The sequence below is a fragment of the Falco peregrinus genome, chromosome 16 (assembly GCF_023634155.1).
Source record: "Falco peregrinus isolate bFalPer1 chromosome 16, bFalPer1.pri, whole genome shotgun sequence".
Lineage (NCBI taxonomy): Eukaryota > Metazoa > Chordata > Aves > Falconiformes > Falconidae > Falco > Falco peregrinus.
In genome coordinates this window covers 2,688,330-2,715,872 of record NC_073736.1, presented here as the reverse complement: position 1 = coordinate 2,715,872, position 27,543 = coordinate 2,688,330, and the positions used below count along the sequence as shown (strand labels likewise).

At 43.2% G+C, this 27,543-nt stretch overlaps 1 protein-coding gene across 4 annotated transcripts; it reads right to left on the bottom strand.

Annotated features, from left to right (window-relative positions):
• Window positions 1-75: 75 nt before the first annotated feature.
• KCTD20 (potassium channel tetramerization domain containing 20) lies at window positions 76-27,257 on the bottom strand. Of its 4 annotated transcripts, none has more exons than XM_027789826.2 (8): window positions 27,165-27,257; window positions 9,029-9,228; window positions 8,066-8,345; window positions 7,094-7,196; window positions 6,458-6,578; window positions 5,335-5,532; window positions 4,719-4,829; window positions 76-3,287 (listed from the first exon to the last, which is right to left on the bottom strand). In XM_027789826.2, exons 2-8 carry the CDS (start codon window positions 9,177-9,179, stop codon window positions 2,995-2,997), a joined length of 1,257 nt encoding a protein of 418 aa, XP_027645627.1. In that variant the 5' UTR covers window positions 9,180-9,228; window positions 27,165-27,257; the 3' UTR covers window positions 76-2,994. The 4 variants fall into 4 exon arrangements, with proteins under 4 accessions (XP_027645627.1, XP_027645630.1, XP_005239680.1 ...); XM_027789829.2 differs by lacking the exon at window positions 27,165-27,257 and adding an exon at window positions 21,913-22,010; XM_005239623.4 differs by lacking the exon at window positions 27,165-27,257 and adding an exon at window positions 18,657-18,773.
• Window positions 27,258-27,543: the final 286 nt, after the last annotated feature.

Below are 27,543 nucleotides of genomic sequence, written 5' to 3'. Positions count from 1 at the left end.
CCTTCGGGGAATCTTTCTCATACCCATTTTTCTATTCCACATGTAAAACATTTTTTAAGAGCCAAACAAGCCAAATATAATTTATACTTTAATACAGAAAAGAAACCATACATCTGTAGTTCAAACACACCAGGGGTAACAGTTCAGTATATCTAGAATAAGACAAAACTTGACCTTGTAGCTGAAGTAGGTGACCATGAGAGAAGGAAGGCAAATGTGTACTTTTTCAATTTGATTTCGTATTCCAATGGGACTCACTCTACTAAAAAAAAAAATATAATTAAATCCTGAATTAATCTTTATTTTCTTGGGAAAGCCAATAAACAACTGGGAGTGGTAAAAACTGCACGGAAATCATGGAGGCTGAATAGCTCCAGGTCCAGTTGATCACACAGAGAACCAACAAGCTCCCACAAGGCACTGACAGGCCTTAGCTCTCAGGCAACAGCCTGCTGCAGTTAAGTGCCTGCGATCACTATTTTTAATAAACTCGCCAAATCCTTCAAGAGGCCTTAGCTGACCCTGGGCTCAGGGACAGACGCTGGTGGGATCTGTTCTGGCTGAGTACGGTACTTAGGTGTCAGATCCCATCAAGTGTTGTCAAAGTCAGATGACGCCTTGACACAGTCCTGCAGGGTGGTGCTCACCACCACGCACACTTCAGGTCCTTCGAGCGGAACACATATAAAACTCCAGCTCCAAGGCAGCTGGTCAATACCAATACACATTTACTTAAAACTTACACTGCTGTAAAAATAAATATACACACACACACAAAAATAATCCATGGGGCTGGGGGGGCAAGCTCCATCATTGCTGGGCGGACAGCCTCACCAGTGCCTTTGCTCGACTTGTGGGAACCGCTCGTTACCAAGGCAAGTAATGGGGTTGGTCTGGCCCTTAGCTGGAAGGTTAACGGTCCATATGTCTTCCTTTCTCTACTACAAAAATAGAAATTCATCTAGAGCAATAATGGTAAGTGACTGCACACCACCTCTGTGCAGATACTGAAGGACACTTCACTATACTGATCCAATGACACACAGGGAGAAATTTGCAAAAATAGTCAGGCGGACCTGGGCATCTGAACCCCTGGGACTCTCAGGAGGTCCTAAAGCGCTTTTGGAAATCTTCCCATAGGCACTTATAAAAAGAAGAAACCCATTTACTGCACTTAGGAAAGAAGCAAAAAGAGAAACACTGCAAAGAATGGAACCTGTATCCATACAAATGGGAACTAAATGTATCAGCAAGTACATGCCTTGGCAGAGATTTTCTTACTCGTAACTACAACAATACTCGTAAATCTTCAGGAAAATTCGTGCTCGATATTGTCATATTACTTACACTGAAAAAACCAAACATCATTAGCAGCAAACAGTTAACGGCAATCTTCAATGCTAACTCTACCACACACTTTGCAGACAAGACTAAGGATAATAAAAATTTGCTTGATGATACAACCCTGACAACAAGGGATTAAACCTTCTAGAGGCAGACCGATACCTACCTCTGTTTTGCAAAGGTAACTCAACGTGTAAGTGGTACAGGTTCGAGCAGCAGTCAATTGCAAGAGCAGAAGGTCACTTAAGAACCTCGTGAGGGAACATTTAAGTACTCCGCTCTGGGTACGCTGCACCTCTACAGAGCCACTGGAAATGATGGCTTTGCAAGGCAGGCTCGTTCTGCCTGATGTGCGGCTCTGTTGTGGCCATCAGGAATTCACCGTGCTAATCAGGGGTTAAGGAAGCCTACAGATAACTCCATGCTGCAGGAACAGGACCAGCGAGACTTCCACGTAACTGACCTAAACCAGCCTGGAGTGTGTCACTACTTACAGCTTTGTGGGCCCGGAATCCAAAATGAACAGAGCCTTAACCACAGACTAGGATAACGTTCAGAGCAGCAAAGGGGAGTTGTTCCCAGGTATGTGTATTTTTCTCTACTGAAGGCTGGTTTACTATCGGTATTTCTTACCTGCCTGACAGCAAAATGGTCCAGTCAGTTCCAAACTGGGAAGAAAGCAGCTGACCTTTTAAAGCTGCCAACGGTAGAGTGCTCCTTGGAGAGTCTACAGGAATTCTGACTGACTAAGGTTGACGAGATCAAGGATTCTACTCGGGTAGCAAACTGTCTGTACTGGGAGCTCCTCCCACTGGCTTTTTTCATCTTAGCAGGGGGATGGAGGAGACAACTTAAAGTCTTTAGCATGCACAGTCACCACTAGAAAGCTTCTTACATCTACTAGGCTACTAAACAGATTTACTTTGTTGGTAAGGTATCAACTACAGTCTCTTCTTTTTTTGCTTTTTCCTTCCGCATGATCTACTTGTTTTACTGAACAGACAACATCCCTAAAAACAATGCTTCCATCTTACAGAGAAGTATGTACGGGAAATTCCTGTGGACAGGCATATGCTTCCTATTGAATTAGTTCATCCTTCCCCAGACCAGCAGTACAACATGCTGGATGCAAAGCCAGGTGGCAGTGTAAACAGACTCCTCCACACTCAGGATTCTGTTGTCACAACTGTGCTACATTTCTGCTGGTTGATGAAAGAGGATCATCTGTCCTGCTTTGATGTTCGGTCCTTTGTAACTGATTATCACAAACGCAAAGCTAAGTGCCTAATGGTAAATGAAAGCTTTGTCTTGACAGGCCCAGACTTTTCCTCTCTCATGTCAAACAAGATGTTTCTAAATACCTCTGCTCTTCTTTTAGAAGTTTAGCTAAAATATTCAGCATCCAACAATCTGGAAGCTTTTGTAGTAGAAACAAACAGCATAATTTCTTTTTGTTTGAGGTTATGTTGCTTTTGATTGCACAGTTAAACTATGGTGTGTGGCTCTTTATTAACATGCTTGAAATATGACAATGTAATAAGAGCATGAACGAGGATAAAGCACCTTGCAGGAGTTTGTGTTCCATCACCGGGGATGAAACTATGCTGAGACGTTCCCACACCAAGCAGGACTATCCACCCTGAGCCACGACTAATCTGGTAGATCGTTAACAGCCATTTGGGAGAACGGTGCGTTTAGCCTGTCCAGTTCATCTACTTGTGGGGGGTGATGCATTATAACCTCATGGTCCTCCGAAACGTCATCACCCACAGAGACTAGGTTTGTTAGAGATTTGCTCCGAACACACTGGAAATCAACATGACGGCTTTTGCCCTCTTCCTTTTCCCATGACATCTGGATGAACGGCCGTTGAACATAGTTGTATATCACTTCGGATCGGCCACCAGGCCTCCTCTTCACCTTCTCTTTACAGGTGGGATACCCTGGAAACACAGACAGCCAGTCAGTTGCACTACACAACTCTAACTTGCACAAAGGGACAACAGGATCCCAGAAGGATAGGAGTAGGAGGTAGGAGTGACTATGGGATCAGCCAGGACTTGGCAGACAAATGCTCACATTCCACATTAACCATTATTGGCTTGCAAAAAACATTCCCTTTTCCCCTGCAAAGGAATCCAGGAAGGCTGTACATTCTTCAAGACGGAAAGCTTAAAGGCACAGGCTGACCCCATGTGCTGGAAGATGAGCTGGTGGGGAAGATGACCAGCCTGGTTGAACAGAGCTTTGGCTGGAACTCAGGAAAAAAAAAGGAGAGTTTATGACCTTTGGAAGAGGGGGCAGGCAACTCAGGAGCACTGCAAGGATGTTGCGAGGTTTGCAGGGAGAAAATCAGGAGGGCCAAACCCCAACTAGAATTCAATCTAGCTGCCATAAAAGATAATTAAAAATGTTCCTATAAATACATTAACAACAAAAGGAGGGCTAAGGAGAATCTCTAACCTTTACTGGATGCAGGGGGAAACACAGTGACAAAGGGTGAGGTACTTAACACCTCCTTTGCCTCAGTCTTTAGTAGAATGAAGACCAACTGTTCTCCAGGTACCCAGTCCCCACAATCCAAGGGGAAACAGTGACAGGGATGGGGAGCAGAATGAAGCCCCCATAATCCAAGGGAAAATGGTCAGGGACCTGCCACACCACTCAGACACACACCCGTCTATGGGGCCAGATGGGATCCACCCCAGCAGACCGAGGGAGCTGATAAACTGCTCACCAGGCCACTTTCCATCATTTATCAGCAGCCCTTGGCTAACTGGGTTGGAACAGGCTGCCCAGGGAAGTGGCCGAGTCACCATCCCTGGAGGTATTTAAGAGATGTGTAGATGTGGCACTTGGGGACATGGTTTAGTGGTGGACCTAGCAGTGCCAGATTAACGGCTGGACTCTTTAAGGTCTTTTCCAGCCTAATAACTCTATGAAGAGAATTGTTTGTAGTCACGATCAATGGCTGCACAGCGTTAGCCATTTTGTGAGCAAACATAGCTACCATAAAAATGAGACAGTCTCCCAGGACATAGCACAACATTCTCTAAGGTCCCTAAGGGAATTCCTGGATCAGCAAGTGGAAGTGTTTGACTCCTGCATCCTGTTTACTTGGTCCTAAAGAGACAAGGCTTACTGGTACACGCTACATATCTTTCACTTTCCCTTAACTTTTAAGTCTTCTGGCTAATTTCCCTGTAACACGATAGAGGTGAAGGAACATGCCCAGCTTCTACTAGTCACATGAAAATAAATGCCTAGTAAAACACAAAGCAAAACAGGAAGCACCTAGAGTCCAGAGGAAACCAGGCTTTACTGCCTCTGAAGTCACCTGTTTCACAGTTTCCTTTGTTGAAGAAATACCTTACCTTCAATGCCAATGCGAATATTTTTCAGGCCCCGTTCCTTTAATACTGCTTTTGCAACATCGCGGTTCTCAATGTACTTGAAGAATCTGTACAGCTTGGAACTGTAAAGGACTTGGGAAATAAAAAGGCTGATTAGAATCTACAAGGTAGAACCTCTCCCTGTTTCTGATGTCTCTCAGCTGTGGGAGTGCCAAAACCCAGGTCTGGTTTCCACGATCTACTTCAGGTGTCTGTTCTCATCACTGGGATTACCTGCACTTCCCTGGTGGGAAACTAGTGATGCATATTACAGGCTGGATGGCGATGGGTGGGTAAACCAAAGAGTATTCACTCACTAGGCAGCCAGGAAAAGGCCAAGGAGGAGGCAACAAACAAAAGGGAAAGATGCAGTGAGTGCTGTCATTACCAACGCAGGCAGGCCGGCCAAAGCTCTAACTAGCCAGGTACCCTGCCTCTGGCAGCAGCCAGTTCAGAAGGAAAGTACGAAACGGGCCTCCATGTGCCAGCACCTCTTCCTGGAGGAAGACTGCTCTTTGGGAATGGGTTCTTTCCTTATGGCCAGATGTCTGAGTGCATGCTGAACACAGAGCCAGGAGCCCCAGTGCAGAGCCCTTACTTTGCGAGTACTCCTCTCCCATTGGAGGTGGATGATCTTCATCCCAGTCCACGGTGTCTTCATCTGTCAGCACAACAATATGGCACTCACGTTCCCCTTTCCTTGCGCTATCCACCATTATAGGCAGAATTAGCTCCTCTAGGTAGCTATCAAACTGCTTGTGAGCACCATCGTTGGAGAGCTCGTGTAAGAGAGCACCTAATGAGACATAAATCATATGATGAGCTTTCTTACACAGTATGAAAACATGGCCCAGCTCTACACTTTCCAGATAAACTCAAGAGCACAAAATCCTTAACATATGTTCAGATGCATCAACAGCTTTCAGCTCCAGAATTGGCAAAAGCAATGTACTGGACTGCATTTCAAATGGAATGCAAATTACACTGCAGAACCATTACATTACCATTAAAAAACCCCACCAAGGTCCAATCAATACAGTGAAACAGCAATAGACTGAATAATTTAATTCATTATGAGACTTCAATTTGCAGCAGCAACTTCTGTCCATGAAAGCACATTTTGTGCCTTCTCTGTGATCACTCATCAAGAGGACAAGGTAGAAAATTCTACCCATAGCCTGTGCTATGATATACCCCATTTCAGTATAGTGCCTTTCACAGATCTGCCTATGTTAAAAGTACTTTTTTGCCAGCATACCCAGCAAAAAGCTGTTCTCAATGCGATCCCTTCATGACTAGGAACCCTCTGGTACTTTCCAGCTTTGGTATCTTTGGTTCCTGCTCTGCCCACCATCCTTTAGCTTAAATTATTCATGATTCTCTGGTACATTTTTAGACAGGAGTTATAACCCTGCTTTTAGCCTTCACTTTGTTCGGCTGTGAGAGCAAACTCTCGGCCTCTGTCACACGAGGAGGCTAGAATTTTTACAATTTCAGTTTGCTTTTTCGAGTAGTGTGCCTGCATTCTGCATGATTCAATCACTTCACTTTGGATTGACGCAACAAAAACCAAAGCTGTTTAAAGGCAACGCATTTAAAGTGAGTCACAGCGGCGTCCCTAACTTCATGCTTAAACTAAAGCACACTAATAAGAACTTGACTGAATCAGGATCAGAGGGCTCAACACCACGATCTAAGAGCTGATTTCTCTCTATACTTACTTAAATCTTGACATTTGATTGTGTTGAAATCAAAGTTTATGCAGAGGTAATCACATGTGTCTCGAAGGTCCGGGATGGAAATCCCATCAGGGCAGTTAATGATTCCAGTTTTGTAATAATCCTGCAAATAAAAGAACAGGTTTTGGAGAGAAAAATTAAGAATGTCTTGGGACTCTGATAATTTTTAATTAGTTCTTTGTTTTGTTAACAAATATTTGAGAGTTACAGAGGCTATATATAGCTCTGTGAGCAGTAAAAACAGCCCTACTTGTCTGAGAACCTATGTCTCTATGCAGATCCTCTTGGGTCTGATAAATGGTGAGCTCCAGTTAAAACTTTTCCCATGGCATAGGGTTTCATAACATCTTATATGCAATATGCATTTATGTGCAACCACAAGATCATGACACAGCTCAGGAACTAAACTGCACTACTCAAGAAAGGTAAAAGGCAACATAAGCAAATATCTGCGATGTTCACTCATACCAAAGTCTACTATAATTTTTAGAAAATCACAATGCAAACCAGTAATAAAAGAATATGTCCCGAGGGTGTGCAGCTGCCTGGGAGACGGCTCAGTTTTGCACATGTGACAGATTGGTTGTTTTTTTTTTAAATCTGCAAACATCTCCTTACCAGCACAGTCCGGAACACAGCTGAGCTAATTCCTTCTGCGATTTCATATTCTCCCTTTTCATTTGGCCTGGTGAAATTATATTCTCTTCCTGGTCCAAACATTCTGAACAGATAAAAATCTATATAAATGCACAAGTATATTTAAATTCATTCATGCTAGAGGCCAACAGGAGCACTGATGTTAAACAAAACCAGCAGTGACACATATACACAGTAACCTGAAACCTCTACTTCAACCTCTTACATAGTAAATAAGCACAAGAGCTGTCTCTGCTAAGTCCTTCTGTAGGTGGACTCTGTCACTATAGCTACTCTACTGTACGGAACAAGCCACAGCCCAAAGAAACAGATCGTGCAACCCTGGGTCAGAAAATACCCTGGCAATAAAGCCCTTTAACCGACAATCACCGCATGCTTTTTCACCCCTTCTTTTACACAATGACCTGTGCAAGGGTCAGTAACCCAACAGAAACTGTCTCCCTTTGGTCAGAGATGGGTGAAAGTGCTGGCGGTACAGAAAATGAGTGCTGCTTCTTGCAGGAATAGACTCCAACCTTTAAGCCACGTTACAGGGAGCCGAGTAACTTCTCTTTTGGGACAGTATCAAAAGATAACAGCAGGAGGGGGATGAAGCACTATCGTTTTCCCCATTCTGGAAGGGAGGTTATCAGCTGTGAACAGATGTACTACTTACAAACAAGGCAAACACTTGAAGAGAAGGCAAAAGGAGACCATGTCTAGCTAATTATTGTTTGAAGGAAGAGGACCGAAGGGAGAATCTTATCTGCAGACCTACCAGCTCTCTCTACATCTGGTCACATTTTCAAGGCCTCACAGCCAAGTTCTGAAAGAGGTCAACCTTGCTTTGCTTGTGCATACAGATGAGATCGCAAAACAAACATTAGGGGTTTGCTCCATTTTAGCAAACATTTGACCCCTTGATGTATCTTGAAAATAGTGGAAATCACCCACCTTCCAAGCATAGTATCAGGGTGAGCAGTGAAAATCTGTGGATTCACTGCAAAGCGTGTGCCATCTACCACAAGCGTCACTTTCTCTGGAGCTGCTGTTTGTGAATTGCTGGTTGAAGACAAAGTGCAGCATCCATGGCGTTCCTGCGTATTAAAATATTCTGACTGTCTCTTATTTCCATCTTGGAAGTGACAGTTGTGCGTGTCTTCAGGAGCAGACAACATGCTATTGATCTGCGGATTTACTGGACAAGCAGTGTGTCGGCATTCAGAATCTAAACCTGAGAGACACAAACATTGCAAGGGTAAGATATCATTTATTGAAAAACATAATGAGAAAACTAAGTCAATACCATAACAAAGGATATCAATATACATAACTGTCAGGGTAACGTTACATGACATAAAACTAGACTGCGTTTTCAAATTGAGCCGGCAGTGGGATTTTGGATAAAAAAAATTCCCCGATGAACCATGATGGTTAAATCTCCTCATTAAAGCAGGATAGATTCAGCGTGTAAAGAGCAGGAGCACAGGAACTGTAGAGGGCCAGAAATACAGACACAGATTCCTAGCACTGATAACTGCTCTCACAGGAAAGCTGGAGCAGGAGCACGCACCACACCAGAGGTGGTTCAAGCCAGCAGTGTTTGATGCCCACTCCATGGTGGGCACACAGCTCATCAGGACTGTCCCAGGACAACCTCAGAAGAAGCTGCAAGTTGGCCGGCCAGAGCATACCTGTGCGATGATCTTGTCAAGACAGCAAGAACCTAAACGCTGCTGTGGACCCTCGTCCTTCACACCAGCCAGACAAAGGCAGGGTACATACTTCCCACTGCACACTGCCTTGGGATACCGAAATTTTTCCAAAATATATCACTCCTCAAAAAAAAACCCCAAAAAACCCCAACACAAAAGTATCTCCTGTAAAGATTCTATAAGGTAAAGACATTATCCTTACCCTCAGTCCTGGGAACTGCAGCAGGGCTGTGACCTCCTAGCACCACATTACTTTCTTCTGACTCATGGACTGCTACCGTTACGTTTTCCACAGAGCAACTGGACTCCAGATTTCTTGACCAGTCTGTCCCACCAGCAGAATTAACATTCATGCTGGGCCTCCGTGATGTGAGGAGTTGGTTGCGTTTCCTAAGAGAAGAGCTAGGAGAGAAAATACCAGGTTGTTAGTTTTGGAAGAAACTCTCAAGCAACGAAGGTCAAATCCCTGTACCTGGTACTTCAAGCAAAGTCCCTCAGGCTCAGAAGGCATTGCTTCAGATACTTAACTGTGTTTCAGAAAGGCTTGTGATGCTAGTTATGCCCCTACACTTACCTAGGAAGAAGGGAAAAAAGGTTTTAAAGTAACCAGGGATCTATTTAGTCTATAACCTTTTGCTTTTTTAAAATTAAGTCTAAAGCCACTGATGTCACTAGATCACACGTGTGATCTGCAAATACCTTCCTGGGCAATTGCCTGACCTCCAGACCACTAGAGCCCTTTAAAAATGTTTATATCTCTCTTGATTCCCCAGCACTGGCAAAATGAGCTCTGTAACATGTCTATAGCCCAAAATATAACATTTTCCCAGTTAACAGCTTAGGCATTGCCTCCTAACCACTCTTGAGGTTTGACTAGGAGGTTCCCTGCTCCCAGTCATTGCTTTTGTTTGGTCTCCCTTCTTGATTTATCACTCTGCTGTCTCAGTATTTAACCCAATATAGTCCTACAAGAAATACTCATATCGCATAGAACAGCCACGACTGCAGCAGCCTTGCATCCATCGTACCCTGGCTTGGCCTGACACACAATGCCTCAACCGATGCCATCCCAATCTTAAATGCTCTTTCAGCATATGCAGAAAGACATCTTCTGGTTTTGCTGTTTGGCCACCTTACTCTTAAGTGAAATTCTTCTTCCCTGTTCCTGTCTTTCAGATCCGCCTCACTCCTTTGTATCTCCTAACAGATCTCGGTCCCTCATTCTCTCTTCACCATTTATTTTGTCCTGCTATTGCCTTGGACAAGAAACTGTTCTCCTTTCTTGGCTTGAAGTATTTTCCTTTCACCCTCTCAAACATAAAACACCAATTTCCTCATTAATAAATTTTCCCAATTTCCCCCCCTGCAGAACAATTGCCCTGTGTCCTTTTCTTGGCTGAATTAAGACTCCAGGGCCCGCGGGTGCCCTCTGTAAAGCACAGCAGAACACTGCCACGGCTAGATGCAAACCCGATAAAATACAGCACTAATAAAACAACAAAATGCCAAATAAGAGTTGGCGAGTTTTCTGGTCAGGACCCGCTGAGGACGAAGGCCTTTAATGAGCAGTTCAGTGGTGGGTTTCAAGCCCATCGTTACTGGCAGTCAGTGTAAGCATTTCATTCTTAATTAGAAATTTGAAAAAGGATTAACAATTCCTTCCTCTTGCTCCGTAAAACCAATACTAAGTTGCCAGTGTTATTGTATCTGTTTTATTTTTAGAAAATCTGTTGCTTATGCACCATGTGACATTCATCAGAAGGAAGATCTCTGGCCACAGCAAAACCATGTGAAAAGCTACTGTATTTTTTCCTTTTTTTTTAAAGGTGCTGGCTGGCTGGCAGGAACAGCAACGCGAGGAGCCCGGGAGAGTCACCTTAGCTCCAGCAAACGCAGCACGCAGTGCATCACTATGCAACCTCTCCTCTCACCAAACACCCAGAGCTGGTTGAGAAAATTCCCTTTCCCAAGGGAAAAAAAAAAACTTTCCAGGCTGTTTTCTTGCACCCACTGCACCGGTTGCCTGGATTCTGGAGAGACCCCACTCATCAGTCCCACCAGAACCTCAGCAGTCCCTGTGAATGCTGCCTTGCATTTGGTCACAGGTGAACAAATCCATCCCTCTTTGCCTGAGCGAAGGGCAACGCAAACTCCCCGTGCAAAAACCCGTGCAAAAACCCGTGCAACCTCCTGCCCTCTTCTTACACATGTCAGAGCAGCGAGGGCAGGCGGGATGCTGGGCAGTGGGATGCGGGTGTGCGGAGCACGCTGCACCGAAGCAGAACACGCCAACTGCCCCACTCACAACTTCAGGATAAACCTATTCCAGGAACGACCTATATAAACGAGTAAACATGGAGAAAATACTGTTTAAAGTAAACATAAATATGCAAACGCACATATGGTACAACACCCTGGAAGGAAAACTAAAAAAAAAGCCTTTAAATCAATTCCAGAATTGTCAATATCAAATGGAACAAGTCAACCATTCCCCTATTTCATATAGCCTATCATAATTATTGCAAGGAAATGGGATTTTCCAGACTGCAAGTGTTAAATATTTTATACAACTAATACTGTGCTTTCAAACACATTCACTGAATTCCAAACGTAATTACGCTATACTTTTTTGACCAAAATGCTTGAAAATTTGGCGACTGCCCAAACACCGTTTTTAAAACTGCAGTTTGATTTACTTAAGCAAATGTGTTTTGAGATGGGGAAAAAAAAATATCCTCGTTGCATGGATATGTTATCACCTTGGGAAATCACCTTGGGAAAGCCCTTAAGAGGAGTAGTTTTTGAGACTAGCTAGTTGTCAGAACACAAATACTGGGTTGTGTCTCAGGGACTCTCCCCGCCCCCCGCCAGCTTTTATATATTGAAACAAGCTTCCTGATAAAACTGAGATGCTAACACACTCACTTGGGAACCAGATTTGCCCTGTGAGCTGACAAGAACTCTATTAAGAAAACTTGATAAGCATAAAATTTACTTCTTAGGCCTCTTTTCTTTCAAGAGTGCTCCACTGCTGCAGTTCTGCCGATAAACTCCCCTTGCACTGCCTGAACAACCTCTTGACTATTTAATACGTTACTTTGCAGAGAGAAGAATTTAGGCATGGAGCAGATCAGTAAGTTGTTCATATCTAGGCAAACATTAATTTTATCAAGGGACACTTACATTCCGTAACTTCACAAGCGGCCTGCCTTATAACCCTATTTAAGTGATGTCAAATAGCGTGAAATGCTTGCAGACTGAATTTTCACAACAATCAAATTGGGTTTGATGAATGTTGCCATCTTTGCTCGTCACCATAAGCTCTGAATTAAATGCATGCACAGTTCCAGAGACCCTGTGTGCCATTCCGCGGAGTCCTCTACTACAGTATCTCAGAAACTACACAACTATCATCAGATACATAGGAACTACAATACATGAATTTCCCCTGATCATTCCCCCCGCCTTTTCATGCTTAATCTGCTAAACAGGATTTTTAGGAAAAAAAAAAAGCCCCAGCTGTTTGACACCTTTCTCCTCAGTCTTTTCTGTTACGCTAAGTTCAGCACCAGCGAAAGGTGCCAAAAACTGCAGCCGTGGGCAGATTCAGAAACAGATGCTCTTCACAACTGGGGTGGCTCTTAGGAGCATCAAATCTGACTTTCCTCATTAAATCTATGGGAAGCTGAACGTTCAGCCCTGCTGATAATCCGACTCAGGCCAAGCTAATGGTGCTTTCCTGTCTTCTGTCCCCTCTTGGCATGCCCAAATCCTACACAACATGTGTCAGCAGAATTGAGGTAAATGAGTAAGGATTCCTTTAGCACATCTGGCTGGGAGAATAAATGTCCAAACCAGTCATTTAACATGACAAATACACTGCAATCACACATACAACCCAGTAGGAAAACTAGTACATAAAGACTTCAGAAGGCCACACTCATGCCTGACCAGCTTACAAATGTCCTGGTCTCTTTCATGCCCAGGATCAAGGTGAACTACCTATGGTGAGAATGAATACCTATAAATAATAATTAGCACTATTCATCTTCAAAGCTTTTTACAAATATGAACGGCTCATTTCTCCTAACAGCCCTGGGAAGCACTGCAGGGAAGTCTTTTATGAGAGAAAACAGGGACACAGAAGAGACACCATCTTCTGCACTAGCCAGAGCATCAGGGCCACTAACTAACGAGGTGTTACGCTGACTTTTTGCACGTTTGCTGCTCAAGCGCCCTGGCTGTGCACCAGCAATTACCCTGCAGTTAGCAGGACAAATACTAGCAGGTTACAATCTTTTGAGGTCTGTTTCCATGCATGTTTCTACCCTCTGGTAAGCATGAATTGGCTGGTACCACAGAACCAATCACGAGCAGTAAATGAACACCCTGACTTGCTGGCATGCTCAGATCCTGAAGGACCAGGTAGGGACCAGTCTGCAGAAAACTTGGAAAACGCACAGCCTGTGGACAGCTGTATTTTGGGAGCTGGGAACTCGTGAATATCAAGAGCCTAGTGTCACGTTCAGCACTAAAAATCACAGAAAGAGCTCCTAAACAGGCTATGGTTGGTTGGTTGATTATTTTTTTTAAAGGAAGTATTACAGTCAAAAATCAAAATTCACATCTGACTCTGGCTGTTGGTTTTGCCTAACTTGGAGCATTTAAGTCCCTCCTCCCTCCAGAACATCAACAATGTTAAAAATGAGCTATGCAACTGAACAAGCATCTCTGTTCTCCAAACCATGCGCTGATGGTCACGGTGAAGTCATCCTTATTTGAAGTTGTTTAGAGCCAACACTTTTGTTGAGAGAAAAACATGGGAAGGACATTAAAAAAAAATTTTTTTTTAAACACAAAGTGGGAACAGTTTGCATTGCATCTTTGGCACAAACAATTGATGCTACAAACCTTTTGCAGAGATAAAGAGGCTAATCCTTGTTCTACGTAATTCTTAAGAAAGAAGGAAGTGTACTGGAATATAAAAAGGCTGGGATGATCTTCAGCACGTTATCCTTCCCCACCCTAATGAATATGTGGCATGTCCAAACCCACTTCCCAAGGTATACAGTTCTCATCCAGCTACTGGAAAGTGCCGAATGGCTTAACTCGTAGAGGCCACCATAAACAGTACATCGGTGATGCGTGCAAAGAAAAGAAACTCAAATACATGTCCAGCAGAGAAAATCCATTTAGATGTCAGATATTTTATTAAGCAAAAGATATCAAAAGCATCAGTACAGACTTGCAGGTTTCTAACTTTTTATTATATTACTTGTTCCTTATCCTTGGGATTTTTTTTTTTTTTAAAGAGCCATTACAAAATATTTTAGGTATCAAGGTTGCAGAACTTCACAGAAACTTCAAAGAAAAATCATGAAAAGCTGAGCTGTCAGAATCTGTTGAAGAGTAAAGCCCTTTACTGTAACATTGGACAGCTTATGCACTGCTTGACTGTCATCTGGCACGACAAGAAGCAAGTCGTAAGGGAGCAGAAGTGAATAACCTTATTTCACCATTTGGTTTGTGAATTGTGAAGAACGACCAGCACACTGAGCAAGTGAATCAGATGGTTAGCAATCTTCCCCTCTTCCTAAACCACAGCATAACCACAATGACTTAAAATAAAACTCCAAACAACTCATTTTTAAGGTGACAACACTCCTATAAATCTACAAAAACATTCTCATGTACAATTATTCTCAGAAATATGAGCAAGCAGGAAACACACATATGCAGGGTGTGCCTGACCTAATTCTACAGTCTACTACTTTAGAACAAGATGTATTTCTAATATAATTGCATGCCTTTCAAAAAGTTTAGCCACGCTTTAATTTTTGTTGTGGTTTAACCCTAGCTGGCAACTGAGCTGCACACAGCTGCTTGCTCACTCCCCCTAGATGGGATGGGGGATAGAATCGGAAGAGTAAAAATGAGAAAACTCATGGGTCAAGATAAAGACGCTTTAATAGCTAAAGCAAAAGTTGGGCATGCCAGCAAAGCAAAACAAGGAATTCATTCACCATTTCCAATTGACGGGCTGGTGTTCAGCCACCTCCAGGAAAGCAGGGCTCCACCACACCTAGCAGTTACTTGGGAAGACAAGTGCCATTGCTCTGAACATCCCTCCTCTGCTTTTTTCTTCCCCCTACTTTATATGCTGAGCATGATGTCATACGGTATGGAATATCCCCTGGGTCAGCTGGGGTCATCTGTCCCCTCCTAACTTCTGGTGCACCCCCAGCCTGCTCGCTGGTGGGGTGAGGTGAGAAGCAGAAGAGGCCTTTGCTCTGGTAAGCACTGTTCTGCAATAACTAAAACATACCGGTATTATCAACACTGTTTCTAGCACAAGACCAAAACATAGCCCTGTGTTAGCTACAATGAAGAAAATTAACTCTATCCCAGACCAATCCACCACAATTTCTTAAAAGCTATCCTTGGAACATGCCAAAAGTTTCTATAAACATAAAAGCAGAAAAACAAATTTGCAATGATTCAATTTGTCCTCTGGAGAGACAAAGGGAAATCTCACAGTCCTAAGATAAATAACGAGAAGCCTTTCCTGTGCGTAAGGGTTAGTGAACCACTACAGGGTACATCTAAACCACAGAGATACCCAAGCCAGGAGAGATGCGCTGGCCCAGGCTGTGCTGTACACAACCTGCGGATTTCGAGCTGTATCAGTCCTGCACCACGCTGAGTAAACCTGGCCTCTCTCGTGTAGTACTCACCACTACGTCCATCTCCTCAACTGGGCTGCTCTTGCGCAGCCTACACAATTTTGAAATTCGGTGAAATAAAAAGGCAGTGATCAAACTGGCTATGAAAAAATACCACATTGGCAAGTAAGCAGCAATCCAACTTTCTAATTTTCATTAAAACTATTTGCTTTTGATCATCAGATGCATACTTTCCTGGAGAGAGGGAGGAAGAGAAAAAAACCCCACCATACTGCTTGCCAGCTCAGTTCAGTGGCAATAAAAATTCCCCAGTTGCAGGGAAGCATTCCAGAGGGCTGTGCAGAACGAGAGTAACCCAACTGTTAGAAAGAAAGGCAAAAAGTAAAGTGTGCTTTAATAATGACTGAAAACAGATCTGGGGTCTCCTCCTGTAAATATGAAGGTAATCCACTGAAAACAGCAGGTTTGAATTTGCATGAATGAGACTGGAGTCACGCCCTAGGAATTTTGGCCCCAGCTTCTGTTCAATCCCACACCTGTAACTTGGAAGTCCCTGAGGATTTTAAAACCTAAAATGGAGAAAGCATGAAAAGGAAACGGCGTAGAAGGGCACTGCAAAAATACCTGCCAGGCTGCGCCTGCTCTGGTCTAGACAAAGCCTCCTGTATTAGTCTAATAAGTGCTCTGCTTTGTTCCCTTCTGCTTTCCCAGTAAGAGAGAAACACAGCACCATTAGCAAACTGGAAGAGACACAGTGTAAAAACTGCCTATTAAAACACATCTTCTGTAAAAATTGTATCAAACTCCCCTAGAGTTCAAAATGCAAGAAGCTGCCTTTCACAAGTTGCTTGGAGTAAACCCAAGCCTATCTGTCCTTTATCTAGTCAAAAATAAAAGCGAGCAATGGGCTCCCATTGTCAGTACTGCACAGTTTACGTAAGAAGAAAGGCACTTCCAAAGCAATGACACATCCTGCATTTAAATCTTACCCCCTGCTTTCAGCCAAATGCTACAGTCTTAAAACATTTTAAGATTCAGAAGGCCTCATTCATTAGTAGGTGCTTTGGTTTTCATTTTTTTAAAAGCATTTTTCCAGTTGTCAAGTACAGACGTGGTTCCCCACTTACTATTCTCTTTTAAGCATAAGACTCCCCTAGGAGATCAGTTTTTACCCTCTTCCAGAGGTGAGGGGCCACATGTGAAGCTTCACCTAAGCAGGGAAGCTGGTGTCATCAGGCTGCCCTGGACCAGCATCCCCTCTAGGACAGGGGTCTGAGCCCCAGGCACTGCCCTTTGCAGCTGAATCAAACGAGATGCTCAAGGCAACATGAGACTTGGCAGGTCAGAGGTTGGCCACTCGCTGGCACCTGTAGATAAGCCTGTACCACAGGAGAACACCATAGAAGTGCACTCACCCTGCATCAGATAGAAAATCTACCCAGAGCCAGTAACATGCTTTTCTCATACCTACTAATGATCCTTGTTTCATTTTCTGAACACAAACATAACCAGACAATAAAAGGGTGATTTATAGGTTGAACTAGCACAGACGCATTACAGAAGGCTTTTCCCTTGCTATGAAATAAGTCTATCAATATACAGAGGATTCATCTTCCATCTGGTTTCAAGTTATGGATGGAAAATAATGTCCCACAGGACTGATGCAATGCAGGACAGCCTGCAAATTCTGGCAAGAGACAGCAAGAAGGCTGATGAAATGCTTGATTGTTTTCTCCTATTCTGTGCATAGTGCTTCACTGTTAGCAAAGTTTACAGACTTACTCGTTTACTTGAGTCTTAACAAAAATCCACTGTTTCTACAAATGCAATTCAAAGCTACAGTTTGCAATATGGTTTTAATGGTTTAACACTGTACATCTACACCTTGATTTAAGACCCGTGGTTCACCGGGTCCTCCGGTAACTGCCAGTGCTAGGTTTATGCGCTGCAAGCTCACATCGTTCTTTTTCCATCAGCCCACACTGACAGCATCATTTCTTTTGCCAACTTACAATCACCAAGACTAATATATGCAGAAAAATTGTTGCGATTTATTAACTTGAAGTAACTTATTACAGGCTTTTCCAAAATAGGAAGGTTACACTGTGGCAGCCTCCTCAACTAGCTAGATGAAGTGCATCACATAATGTCCTATCACTGGGTGTCTCAAAAGGGAACAAAATTTCTGAATAAGGCAACAGGTTAATGTTTTGCTAGGGCTATTTCCCTCCCTGCGAGGCTCAAGGTACTAAAGACCACAACCAAGTAACCTATAAAGGCTATTTCCACTATTGGGTTGGAGACAGTCATCTGAAAAATGACAGTTCTTCTATTTGATCCTCATAAAGAGCTTCTTAACACTACAGTAATGGCAGTTTTGCTAGTGCTATCTGATTAAATTCAGTCAGCAATTTAAATAAAGCTGGCCATGCCCACATATAATATATACCTCCTTTCTAGGCAGAAGGATGGAGCATGCAGATCTGATCAGGGTAAAACTGGTGAAAAACTGGTAAAAGATGAGCTGTTGCAAATATGAGCAGGATATTTTCCTCTAGAGACAGGAAAAACAAATGTTCCCTACTAAAATACAGAATACTAAGCTAAATAAAGTTTTAAGCCAGGTGACACCTGAGCTACACTTTGTCTTCACCTGTGTTAGATTAAGCTACAAATACTTCTGTAAAAATCTGCCAGCAGGAGCAATAGCAGCAGACAACTAAGTTTTGGTTTGCATTGCCTGTTCCACCATTTTCTGCAAAACTACTTACAAAGCTTTCAGAAAATAAAAAGTTTTAACAAAGCATAAAAGCAAGACCTACCTTCTCCCTTTAGATTTTAAAATGGTATTTACTTTTTTCAATCTTTTCTTCTTAGGCAGTTAAATCTAACTTGGTTTCAACTTCACACAGTGTCAGTTCCTGTACCTACACTACAAGAAGTCAAGCTTTTCAATTATAGGCTATACAAAAAGAAAAAAAAGCACAAGGACAACAGCATTTCTGAGAAAGCTCTAACCCCAAGTCCGATATACCTGCACCCATCACAACTTCTGAACAGAAATAATCACCCACAGTTCCTAGCATAACTCTAGAGCAAACCCTCTGCCAAGCTCCCCCTTCTCAGACAACACAGCTCCTTACTTACTGGCGGCTCATATGTTCTCAGTGCTACCAGCACCAATATCCTGAAATCCTCCTTTCATAGAGGGAAGCACTAAGTCACAGCAAAGCTTCAGAGTTTAAACTGTTTGTGCAGTAATGGTCACTCCCCCAAAGCCCAGATGTCTGATTCATATAAATATTTCAGTTTAAAAGTCCCCACCCCCCCCAGCTGATTCATGAAACATTTGAATATAAAAATCTATACTGTTAACAAACAGCTTTGTTTCAAGCCTCCTCTTTTCAGAAAAAGCCCCCCCAAATCTCTCCCCCCTCAGATTCCCAGTTCAGCCTGTTTTTGCAGGAATTGTGTGGCAGAAAAGGCAGTGTGCTACTAAACCTTTAATGGCAGATGAATAAATATGCTCCTGCCACTCATCTGCCACACATCCCCTTACGCAGGCAGAAAGGCATCAACCAGCAGAATTTCCGAATATGTGCATAACCACCTGCATACAGATTCCCAAGTCCAGAAGACCTCAGACAAACAAATTTACATCAACTGAGGATAAAATAAGTTATTTTGCCATGTCAGTGCCTGCAAGATACATTGCTAATGAGTCCCAAAGGGAAGTACCACCTCCTCTCAGCGCTCAGGTGCCTATGCACAGCATTGCAGAGGCATTACACATTTATGTCACCTGGAAATGTTACCCTCTACGAATTCAAATATTAAATCAGTCTATTCTGTTGTTCTTGACACTCTCCCCTAAGATATATCTGGATTGCTCAGAGATTGCTCCAAACACAGTTTCACAGATCAACAGAATTAAATATATCACATATCACCAATAATATATTATTTTAAATGCAAATAGAGCCTGAAGTAGGAAACCATTCTCATCCTGACTCATGCTAGTGATAAAGCATGTGTGTGTAGTGACAAGTTTTAAAAGTCTTAACAGTACATTGCACCTGAACATATTAATGAAAAAATGCCTTAAAACCAATCCAAACAATCCAACATAGTAAAACCAAGTTGTCACTAATTTACTATCTCATGTTTGTACTGTACATATATACACTATATCACAAGCACTTACTACTTTTGGTTTGGGGGCAAGCTTTTAATCTTTTAACGCCCGATTATGTAGTCCATACAGAAAGAGGTGCAATAACGCACCTGTAGCCTGTGGAAGAGGTTGTGGAGAACGTAAAGGAAGAGCAACAGGCTCTCGTCACTAAGGCGCATGTCTACACAGGGTGAGGGACATGCAGTGGGGACAGTCACTTGTTCTTCTTGGCAGCTGGTGCAGTGCTGTGTTTTGGATTTGGCGTGAGACTCACGATAACACACCGATGGTTTTAGTTGACGCTAAGTCAAGGATTTTTCCGTTTCTCAGGCCCTGACAGCAGGAAGGCTGGACGGGCGCAAGAAATGGGGAGGGGACGCAGCCAGGACAGCTGCCCCGAACTAGCCAAAGGGATATTCCATACCACATAACATCAAGCTCAGTATATAAACCGGGGGCAGTTAGCTGCAGCCGGGCGATTGCTGCTTGGGGCCTGGCTGAGCATCTGTCAGCAGGTGCTGAGCATCACTTTTTTCCATTCCCTTTGGATTTTTGTCCCCCCTTCTAATTGATTTTATTCTATTTCAAGTGCTAAATTGTTCTTACCTCAACCTTTGAGTTTTACCTTTTCCCCTGATTCTGCGCCCCATCCGACTGGGGGAGAGTAAGCGAGCTTAGCTGCCGGCTGGGGTTAAGCCACAACAGGCAGGTTCCATCATTCAGGACTATGAAAATCCCCCCTGAGCACACAGTGCTCAACATCGAGGCAGCTTGTTGCACTTTGAAAGCATGCAGTAGAGCATTCACCCCAAAAATCAGCAAGGGGGAGACAGCAGGGTATAAGTTAACAGTTCAGCTCACACTTGAGGGGCTGAACCCACCGTAAACCCCTCCCCATCTCCTCCACCAGTGGCCTTAGGAGAGCCAGAACCTGCAGACAGTGCCTGAAGCCCAGTACCCAGAGCTGCTGCCACCATCACCTGCGATTTCGGCCTGCAACACAGGGCCCCCACACCAACACCCAGCCTGCAGCACCATAAAGGCTAAATAAACTACCCTACTTATTATATTAGCATAGCAACTGTCCGGTGTGGATCCTCTTGAGAGGAGGATCAGTTTATTAATCAGTGTATTTTGAAATACACAACAGTTTTAATATGAGTGGATTATTTTACAGCAGAACATAAGTAGAGAGAATATCCAGACTAAAAAGAAATATTCTCTCCTCACTTACTGAGCTTTTAGTTTCCCACAAAAGGTTTGTTGGTATTTCACCCAGAGCAAAAAGCACCTACTTGCTCTGACTCTTATTTAGAAAGGCTGTGAGCAGCTTAAAACTCCACCTTCCTTCTCTGGAAGGAATCCCAACAAGTAACTGCTCACTCATTCCCAGCTCATCTGCTACAACTCCAACTGCCATTCATTTTTAACCAATTACATGGCAGCGGCTTGAAAAACTAACAATAGATGGCAGATTTTTGAAAGTTGAAGGCAGTTACAGTAGCTATTCACCGAAGAGATTTCAGAATAACACAGCATACCACATAAAAAAAACCAAAAAAACCCACCACCACCCAAGACAGGGAAGCTGCACACTGTTGTGTGCAATTAAATTTGAAAGTAAATATTCCAGTCTTGAAAGAGCGGTTCACCTGTACTACAGTCAGGAGGAGCTCAGTGCTTATTGATGTACTGGAATAAGCTCTGATCCACCTATACACCTCTGTTTCAGGGCCCAAGGGAGGGCTGTGCGAGGGGGATGGGAATGGGAAGAGAGAATGGGAATGGGGAGGGGGCACAGCATAGCAAGCCAGCCCCTCGACCTGCAGGGCCGGGCAGTGCTACACTGATTAAAGGTTCAGCAGCAGTTTGTGTCCAGCGTGGAAGAGCAGAAGTAAGCTTTGCAAAACTCAAGTGTCATACTACAGCACAGGAGATCTTTACCTAACTTTGGTACGAGGCAGGCTGGTAGGGGATCCCGGCCAGGGTGATTACCCTGCATCAGCAGGAGGCATTGCTGTATCTCACCACGACAGCAGAGCCAGTGGCTGGAAGCCAGCTCAGACAAAGCCACCGAAGCTACAGCTGTACCGTCGAGCCGAAGGGCTGAGATACTCCGTACAAGCAGAGGCATAAGCAAAGCAAAGACTCTCAGTGTCAAAGCGATGGAGTTCTCAGAATCAAGCAAATTGTGTGATTCACATTAAGCAAAACAAACATAAGGCCTACCTTTTAGAGTGCAGTCACATGAGTAAACTCTGCAAGTAATACTACAGTAATCCGAAACCAAAATAGAAGGGTTTTATTTAGCACAATTACAGCTCTTTGGGAAAACACATCTTATTTTTAGGGAAACAAGAGCGGAGGCTAAAATTTCAGCTAGGTAAAGCCAACCATTAGCACTCTGTCAACTTATGTCAGTAGAGAACTTGGTACCTTATTTTCAAGAGCTGAAAAACATCTTGCTCAAGATTTCAAAATAACTACGGTTTATGGTGGTACATTGGCAAGACACCTCTTGGTTTGTTTACATGCCTGGATAAATATTTTACATGTCAAGCACAGTTATAACACTTTCTAAGAATATTCCATTACATTCTTTCTTATGTGACTAATAATTCTTTCACAAAAATATTTGACTAGTGTCACGTTTCAGCAAAATTAGCCAGGAACTGTAGCTGTATTTTGTGGGAGTTTAAAAAAGGGAAAATACCACTAAAAAAAATACAAAACTGAAAAAGCAGAGATGATGCCTATTTCAACACACATAATGAGGTGTTCGTGCAGAGGAAAGGTGCCCATTTGCGCCCTCAATAAGGTTGCTCTTGAAAGTGGAAAGTTCTAAAATTGAAAAGTATTCCAGAACAGTCCACTCCGGCTCATTTTTAATCTGACAAGCAAGCAACCCATCAATATTCTAGCCAAAACTGCAGCTGGTTTCATAAGTGTTTATCTCAAAGACAACAAGCAAAAGAAAGGCCAGGATTTTTAAAAACCTATTTATTTCAAGGAAACAGTCTTCAAAGGCTACCCTTATGAAGAATATTCAACTCTGCTACTGAATAATCCAAGAGATTCACAAATAAATTAGCATATGCCAGTAGCAGAGCTTATGCATAATTTTAATAAATCTTGAACAAGAAGATAGGTCTTATTGCAGAGCTTGCTAATTAAAGTGTCTATTAATGTACAAAGCAGCTCGCTCTAACCCTAGGATTTCAACTCAATCCCCATCACACGTGACCAAAACTGTGACATTTTCGTGCTCTAAACGTGGACTGCATGAAACGAGTTTGCCATTGTCAATCTGGCTGTCAACCAGACAAGACACTGACACAAAACCACCATCACTAAGTGAACCTCTCGGTGGTAAATGCAGACCAAACCTCAAACCAGCAGAAGTCTCAGCACGCTCAGCACCACTGGGTGAATGCTTCTTCCAGCCCCCTCCGTGGGACACTGCGGGAGCAGCACGAGGCTGCTGGTGTGCTGTTTGTCAGGGCTCCAGCTGCTCCGGGGATAAGTAAAGCCTTTAAGTCTCACGGCTGTCAATCTGGCTGGCCCGAGTTCACAGAAGGTTTTGAATTGTTATTTTTAATTCAGCCGTGACAGTCTCCTAATTAAAGATAGCACTAAGCGTCTGCAGCAGACAGGGTGAGAGACTGGAGAAGAGACTATTTTTTGCATTAATAATAGTTTCATCTTTCAGAAATGCAGTAATTCCACTCTACAAGTGGTGAAATGACATTTCATGTAGCTGTCCACAAAACCTTTAAAATGGTCTTGGAATGACTTAACAGCACAAAGTGAAGACATGTACAGATGCCACAGCCATGGCATATTAACCAATTTTCTGAAAACAATTGAGCTTTTAGGAGAGGCCCACCCCATGATCTTGGCAAAGAACATTTTGTAATAGGGACATTTGACAGACAGGGTACCTTTTAAATATAGCACAGCCCTAATGCACTAAGCTCTCCACAGCTTTATAACTACCAGTAAACAGAAATCCAGCTTCCCCCTTGCTCAGCCAACACTAGGTAACAGACATAATTAGACTGGTTTCACTTCAGTATCTTGTGCAGGACGTTCAGAGCTAACCATCTCAAAAACAGCTGTTTACCACCTCCTCTCCCACTTGCTGCTCGCACATGTCCAAGAAACGCACATGATCGAAAGCCATTAATTTGGATGCTGCACTAGTGGAGAAAAATATTGATCATACTCAAAAAGAAGGTTTTAAATGGCTGTGCAGTACAGCTTAGTTCAGAGATAAGCAGCATTAGGAGTAAAAGCTAAAACCTGTCTAGTCCAAAATGACTCAAGCATTAGCAAATCTACACACCATAAGAATGGATCTCATAGAAAATGTGGATATGGGCAAAAACTTGAGGTTTTGAGGTGCTTTACATTAAAGTTAACCCCATTTCACAAATATACCTGAATCATCTGATTTGAAGATCACTGAATGATCTTATGATTTTTTCATATTTGCAACTTGGTCCGTCTGAAAGGAGAAAGAACAAGTAGATCCTACAGAAAACAGCCTGTAGAAGAAAAAAGATTATGTCCGTATGTAGTAGAGAGACTCTATAGATTTAACAAATCAAACCGTAACAGCAAATCAGCACTTACTGAAATTTAAATAACATACATTTGTTTGATATGCATTAGTTGGCCTCCTGAACAAAGTTACAAGACAAACTTTTTTAAAACCTCCAAAGACTCCTTTCCCAACACACAGAGTCTTTTCCTAAAAACTGTATCTGTATAAAAGGCCTTTGCTATCGTGAAGTTCCATCTCCCAAGCGTGTATCAGTCACTAACACCTGACGAAGGGCAGTCTTCTTGAAAAGCATTAGACAACAAGGAGGTTTGCAAGCGCCTGCCAGAACATTTATGTCAATGGATTAGGGAACTCATTCATAACTACCAACTGCTACAGCAGATAACATTCCAGGCAGACGTAACCTTTTCCATGGCTAGAGATTATGCAACGCCATGATTTTTAATCCACTCACGCAGAGGAAGAAGAAATTAACTAGCTTTCACATAGGTTAAAGCTTCCTTATTCTGTTTTTCCCCCTCCATTATTTGTTCCAGTTATGTTGAATTAGCAGATGATACTAACTGCACATGAACTGGGAGACTTGTAAAATCCACCCAGCTAATTTCCAGTCCTACTAGAAACTCTGCTGCTGCAGCCGCTGCCTGCAAAGTTTCTCTCTTCCTGCCTTTTCCCTAATCGCCTCCTTTGTGGACCTTTCACTCCAGTTTCTCGAAGTTATCAGAACACCCTGAGTGGGAACTGCAGTCATTCAAGTTATAAAACCAGATAGCACTTAGAGAAAAACAACGTCAATGATTATTAAACTAAGAAACATTGCTAAAGTTGGAGTACGTGCTTAATCAAGACAGTTAACAGGACATCCTACAGCATCATGTCGAGTCACAGGTTAATTTCAGGAAATGTGACCAGCAGTGAGCCACAGTGCTGGGCTCCACCTACACCTTCTAGACCCACAACTACATTTATTGAGGAAACCCTTCTTTTTACTAAATATGGCCTTGCTATTTTGGCCTGCCTAATCTGTTTTTCAAAGCTACGCTGACAAAACTTTACATACAAGAAGCATTATATGGTAGCAGCAATCACTAATTATACAGTTTCTTACTGCTGTCACAAAAGCAGGCTGCCACCAGACTTGCACGTTGTTCTCGCGCTACTTGGTTGCGATGAGCATTAGGCACGAGGTTCAGTTCTGCTATTTTTATGGCTGCTGAGCTCTACTTCCTTCTGAAAACTTTGATTTCATGGAGCAAACTACTACGTCCCAACACACGGGTCAGGGACACAGTGCTATTTTGTGAGAGCTAGTTGGTTGCTGCATTCATTTCCCAGTTCTTGTAATACACGCTTTTGCCACTGAAAGTATGACTAATAAATTTTCATCTGTATTATTTGCAAAGGCAGAGACGATTCACACAGAGCTGTGCTCTCATTTCTCTACCTTTATTCCATTTTCTTCACCCTTTTAGTTGCTTCTTTTGGCTATTTCAGCATCAGATCCCAGGTAGTTTTCTATCCTCACAGTAAATTGCTGACTAGCTCTCTAGTTGCTCTGACACTGGGATACATATGACCTGTTCCAGTTATAGTTCACAAGGGTATTACTATATTTGCGTGTTCAGTAGCAAAACTGATGCAATGACTGAACATTCCCACGCTGAGGAGCAATCAGCGGATTAACATCATTTTTAACAGCTGCACATTTCAGGCTGTTCTGTGGGCAAAAGCCAGGGAAAAAAGAACCCTGGCCATCACAGACAAAAATGCTGAACTTCAGCAACAGACCACATTCGATGCTTCTTCTAAGACTAACAGTCATTTATTTTACTTCTCAATTTCAGGCCTGTGCTCATGAAACAGCTGCCCTTGAAATGTCCTAGCCCTCTTTTCTGCTCCGACAAGTGGAGCCAAAAAATAAGCAGGCCAGCACGCCGTCTCTGCTTGGGCCAGAGGACACATCGTGACCACAAAGCAGAACTGGAACAAGGCACAGGAGGAGTAAACGGCCACGAAAGGTGATGAAATGAGACATAGGCAAGTCCCAGGACTGCAGTTACTTACACCACCTGTAATTATCTCCCTGTAACAGACTCCTGAAACACACCCATGTGAAAGCCCACTCTGCTCTGCCTTTGTGGTTCTGCTGTGTTACAGCCCAGCCTAGTTCGGTCACCAGTCTGCTGCAAAGGAATTCCAGTCACCATTTCTGTGGGTGCGGGCTAGCAAGGTCTTGATAAAAAAAATCTCCCCATTACTTCTAGACCTGAGACTACAGGATGTATTCCTCATCTCTGCTCTTCTGTTATAACCCCTTTCTCCAGAAAGCTGGATGTCCTTCGACCCTCAAAACCACTGCTCCTTGGCCTCTCCTCCCACCACGCACAGACACATCCAGGGCTCCATCGTAGCTGTGAGCTGCCCGAGCCTCTCTGGGGAACGTGTGGTAGCAAAATCAGGATGTCAGGCTCTGTAGCAGGGATCAGCTGCTAGCTGTTCTCGTCTCACAAAACTGCAGTCTGATTTTCACGCTGCTGACCTGCCTTTCTCCATGCTGCAGGCTGGACGGAGTCCCTCCTGTAGGTATCATCCCTGCCATGCAGCAGTGGTTGCCTGCTTTTTCTCCAGGACAAAGCGGGGCTGCGTGCTTAAGCACCCCCTATTTACCCTGGAGCACAGGGGGTTGGATTCATCTCACCTGAGCTGTCTAGATTACAAGTCCCAGCTCCTCTATGCAGATACTGGTAAAAAACAAGCACTGGAAGGCAATTCAGCTCCTCAGAATACAGATGGGATCAGTCTGGGCTACAGGACCGAAGATGAAATCTGGGAATTTTTCAGTATTCAATATTCAATAGGCAACAATTCACATGGCAAGGCCATCCAAAAGCCAAGGACCCAAAATTGTACTAACCTTGACAAAAGATGGTCCACAAGTGCTAGCTGACTGTCACGTTGGAATGAGAGGGGATGTTAGGATCAGAAACCTAAGATCAGAGGGGCTTTCATCAGCAGTCTGGCCAAGTTCCCCCCAAAAAACAGACATTGTAAACACATTACTTCTACAGAAAAGGTTAATTTTACCAAACTAGTAATTTATGAACTCATCATTAGCTCTGGTTATGCTATTTATGAGGAAAGTAGAAGAAAATATATTGGTGCCTCCCTATCCCTTTATATTTCCCCACAGAAAAAGTATGTATCATGCTGCTTGTCTGGATACGGGTTAAATTAGCCAGTAGTGAACCAATCCTCTAGCTAAATTTACTTTCTATTAAGCAATTCTTTTAAAA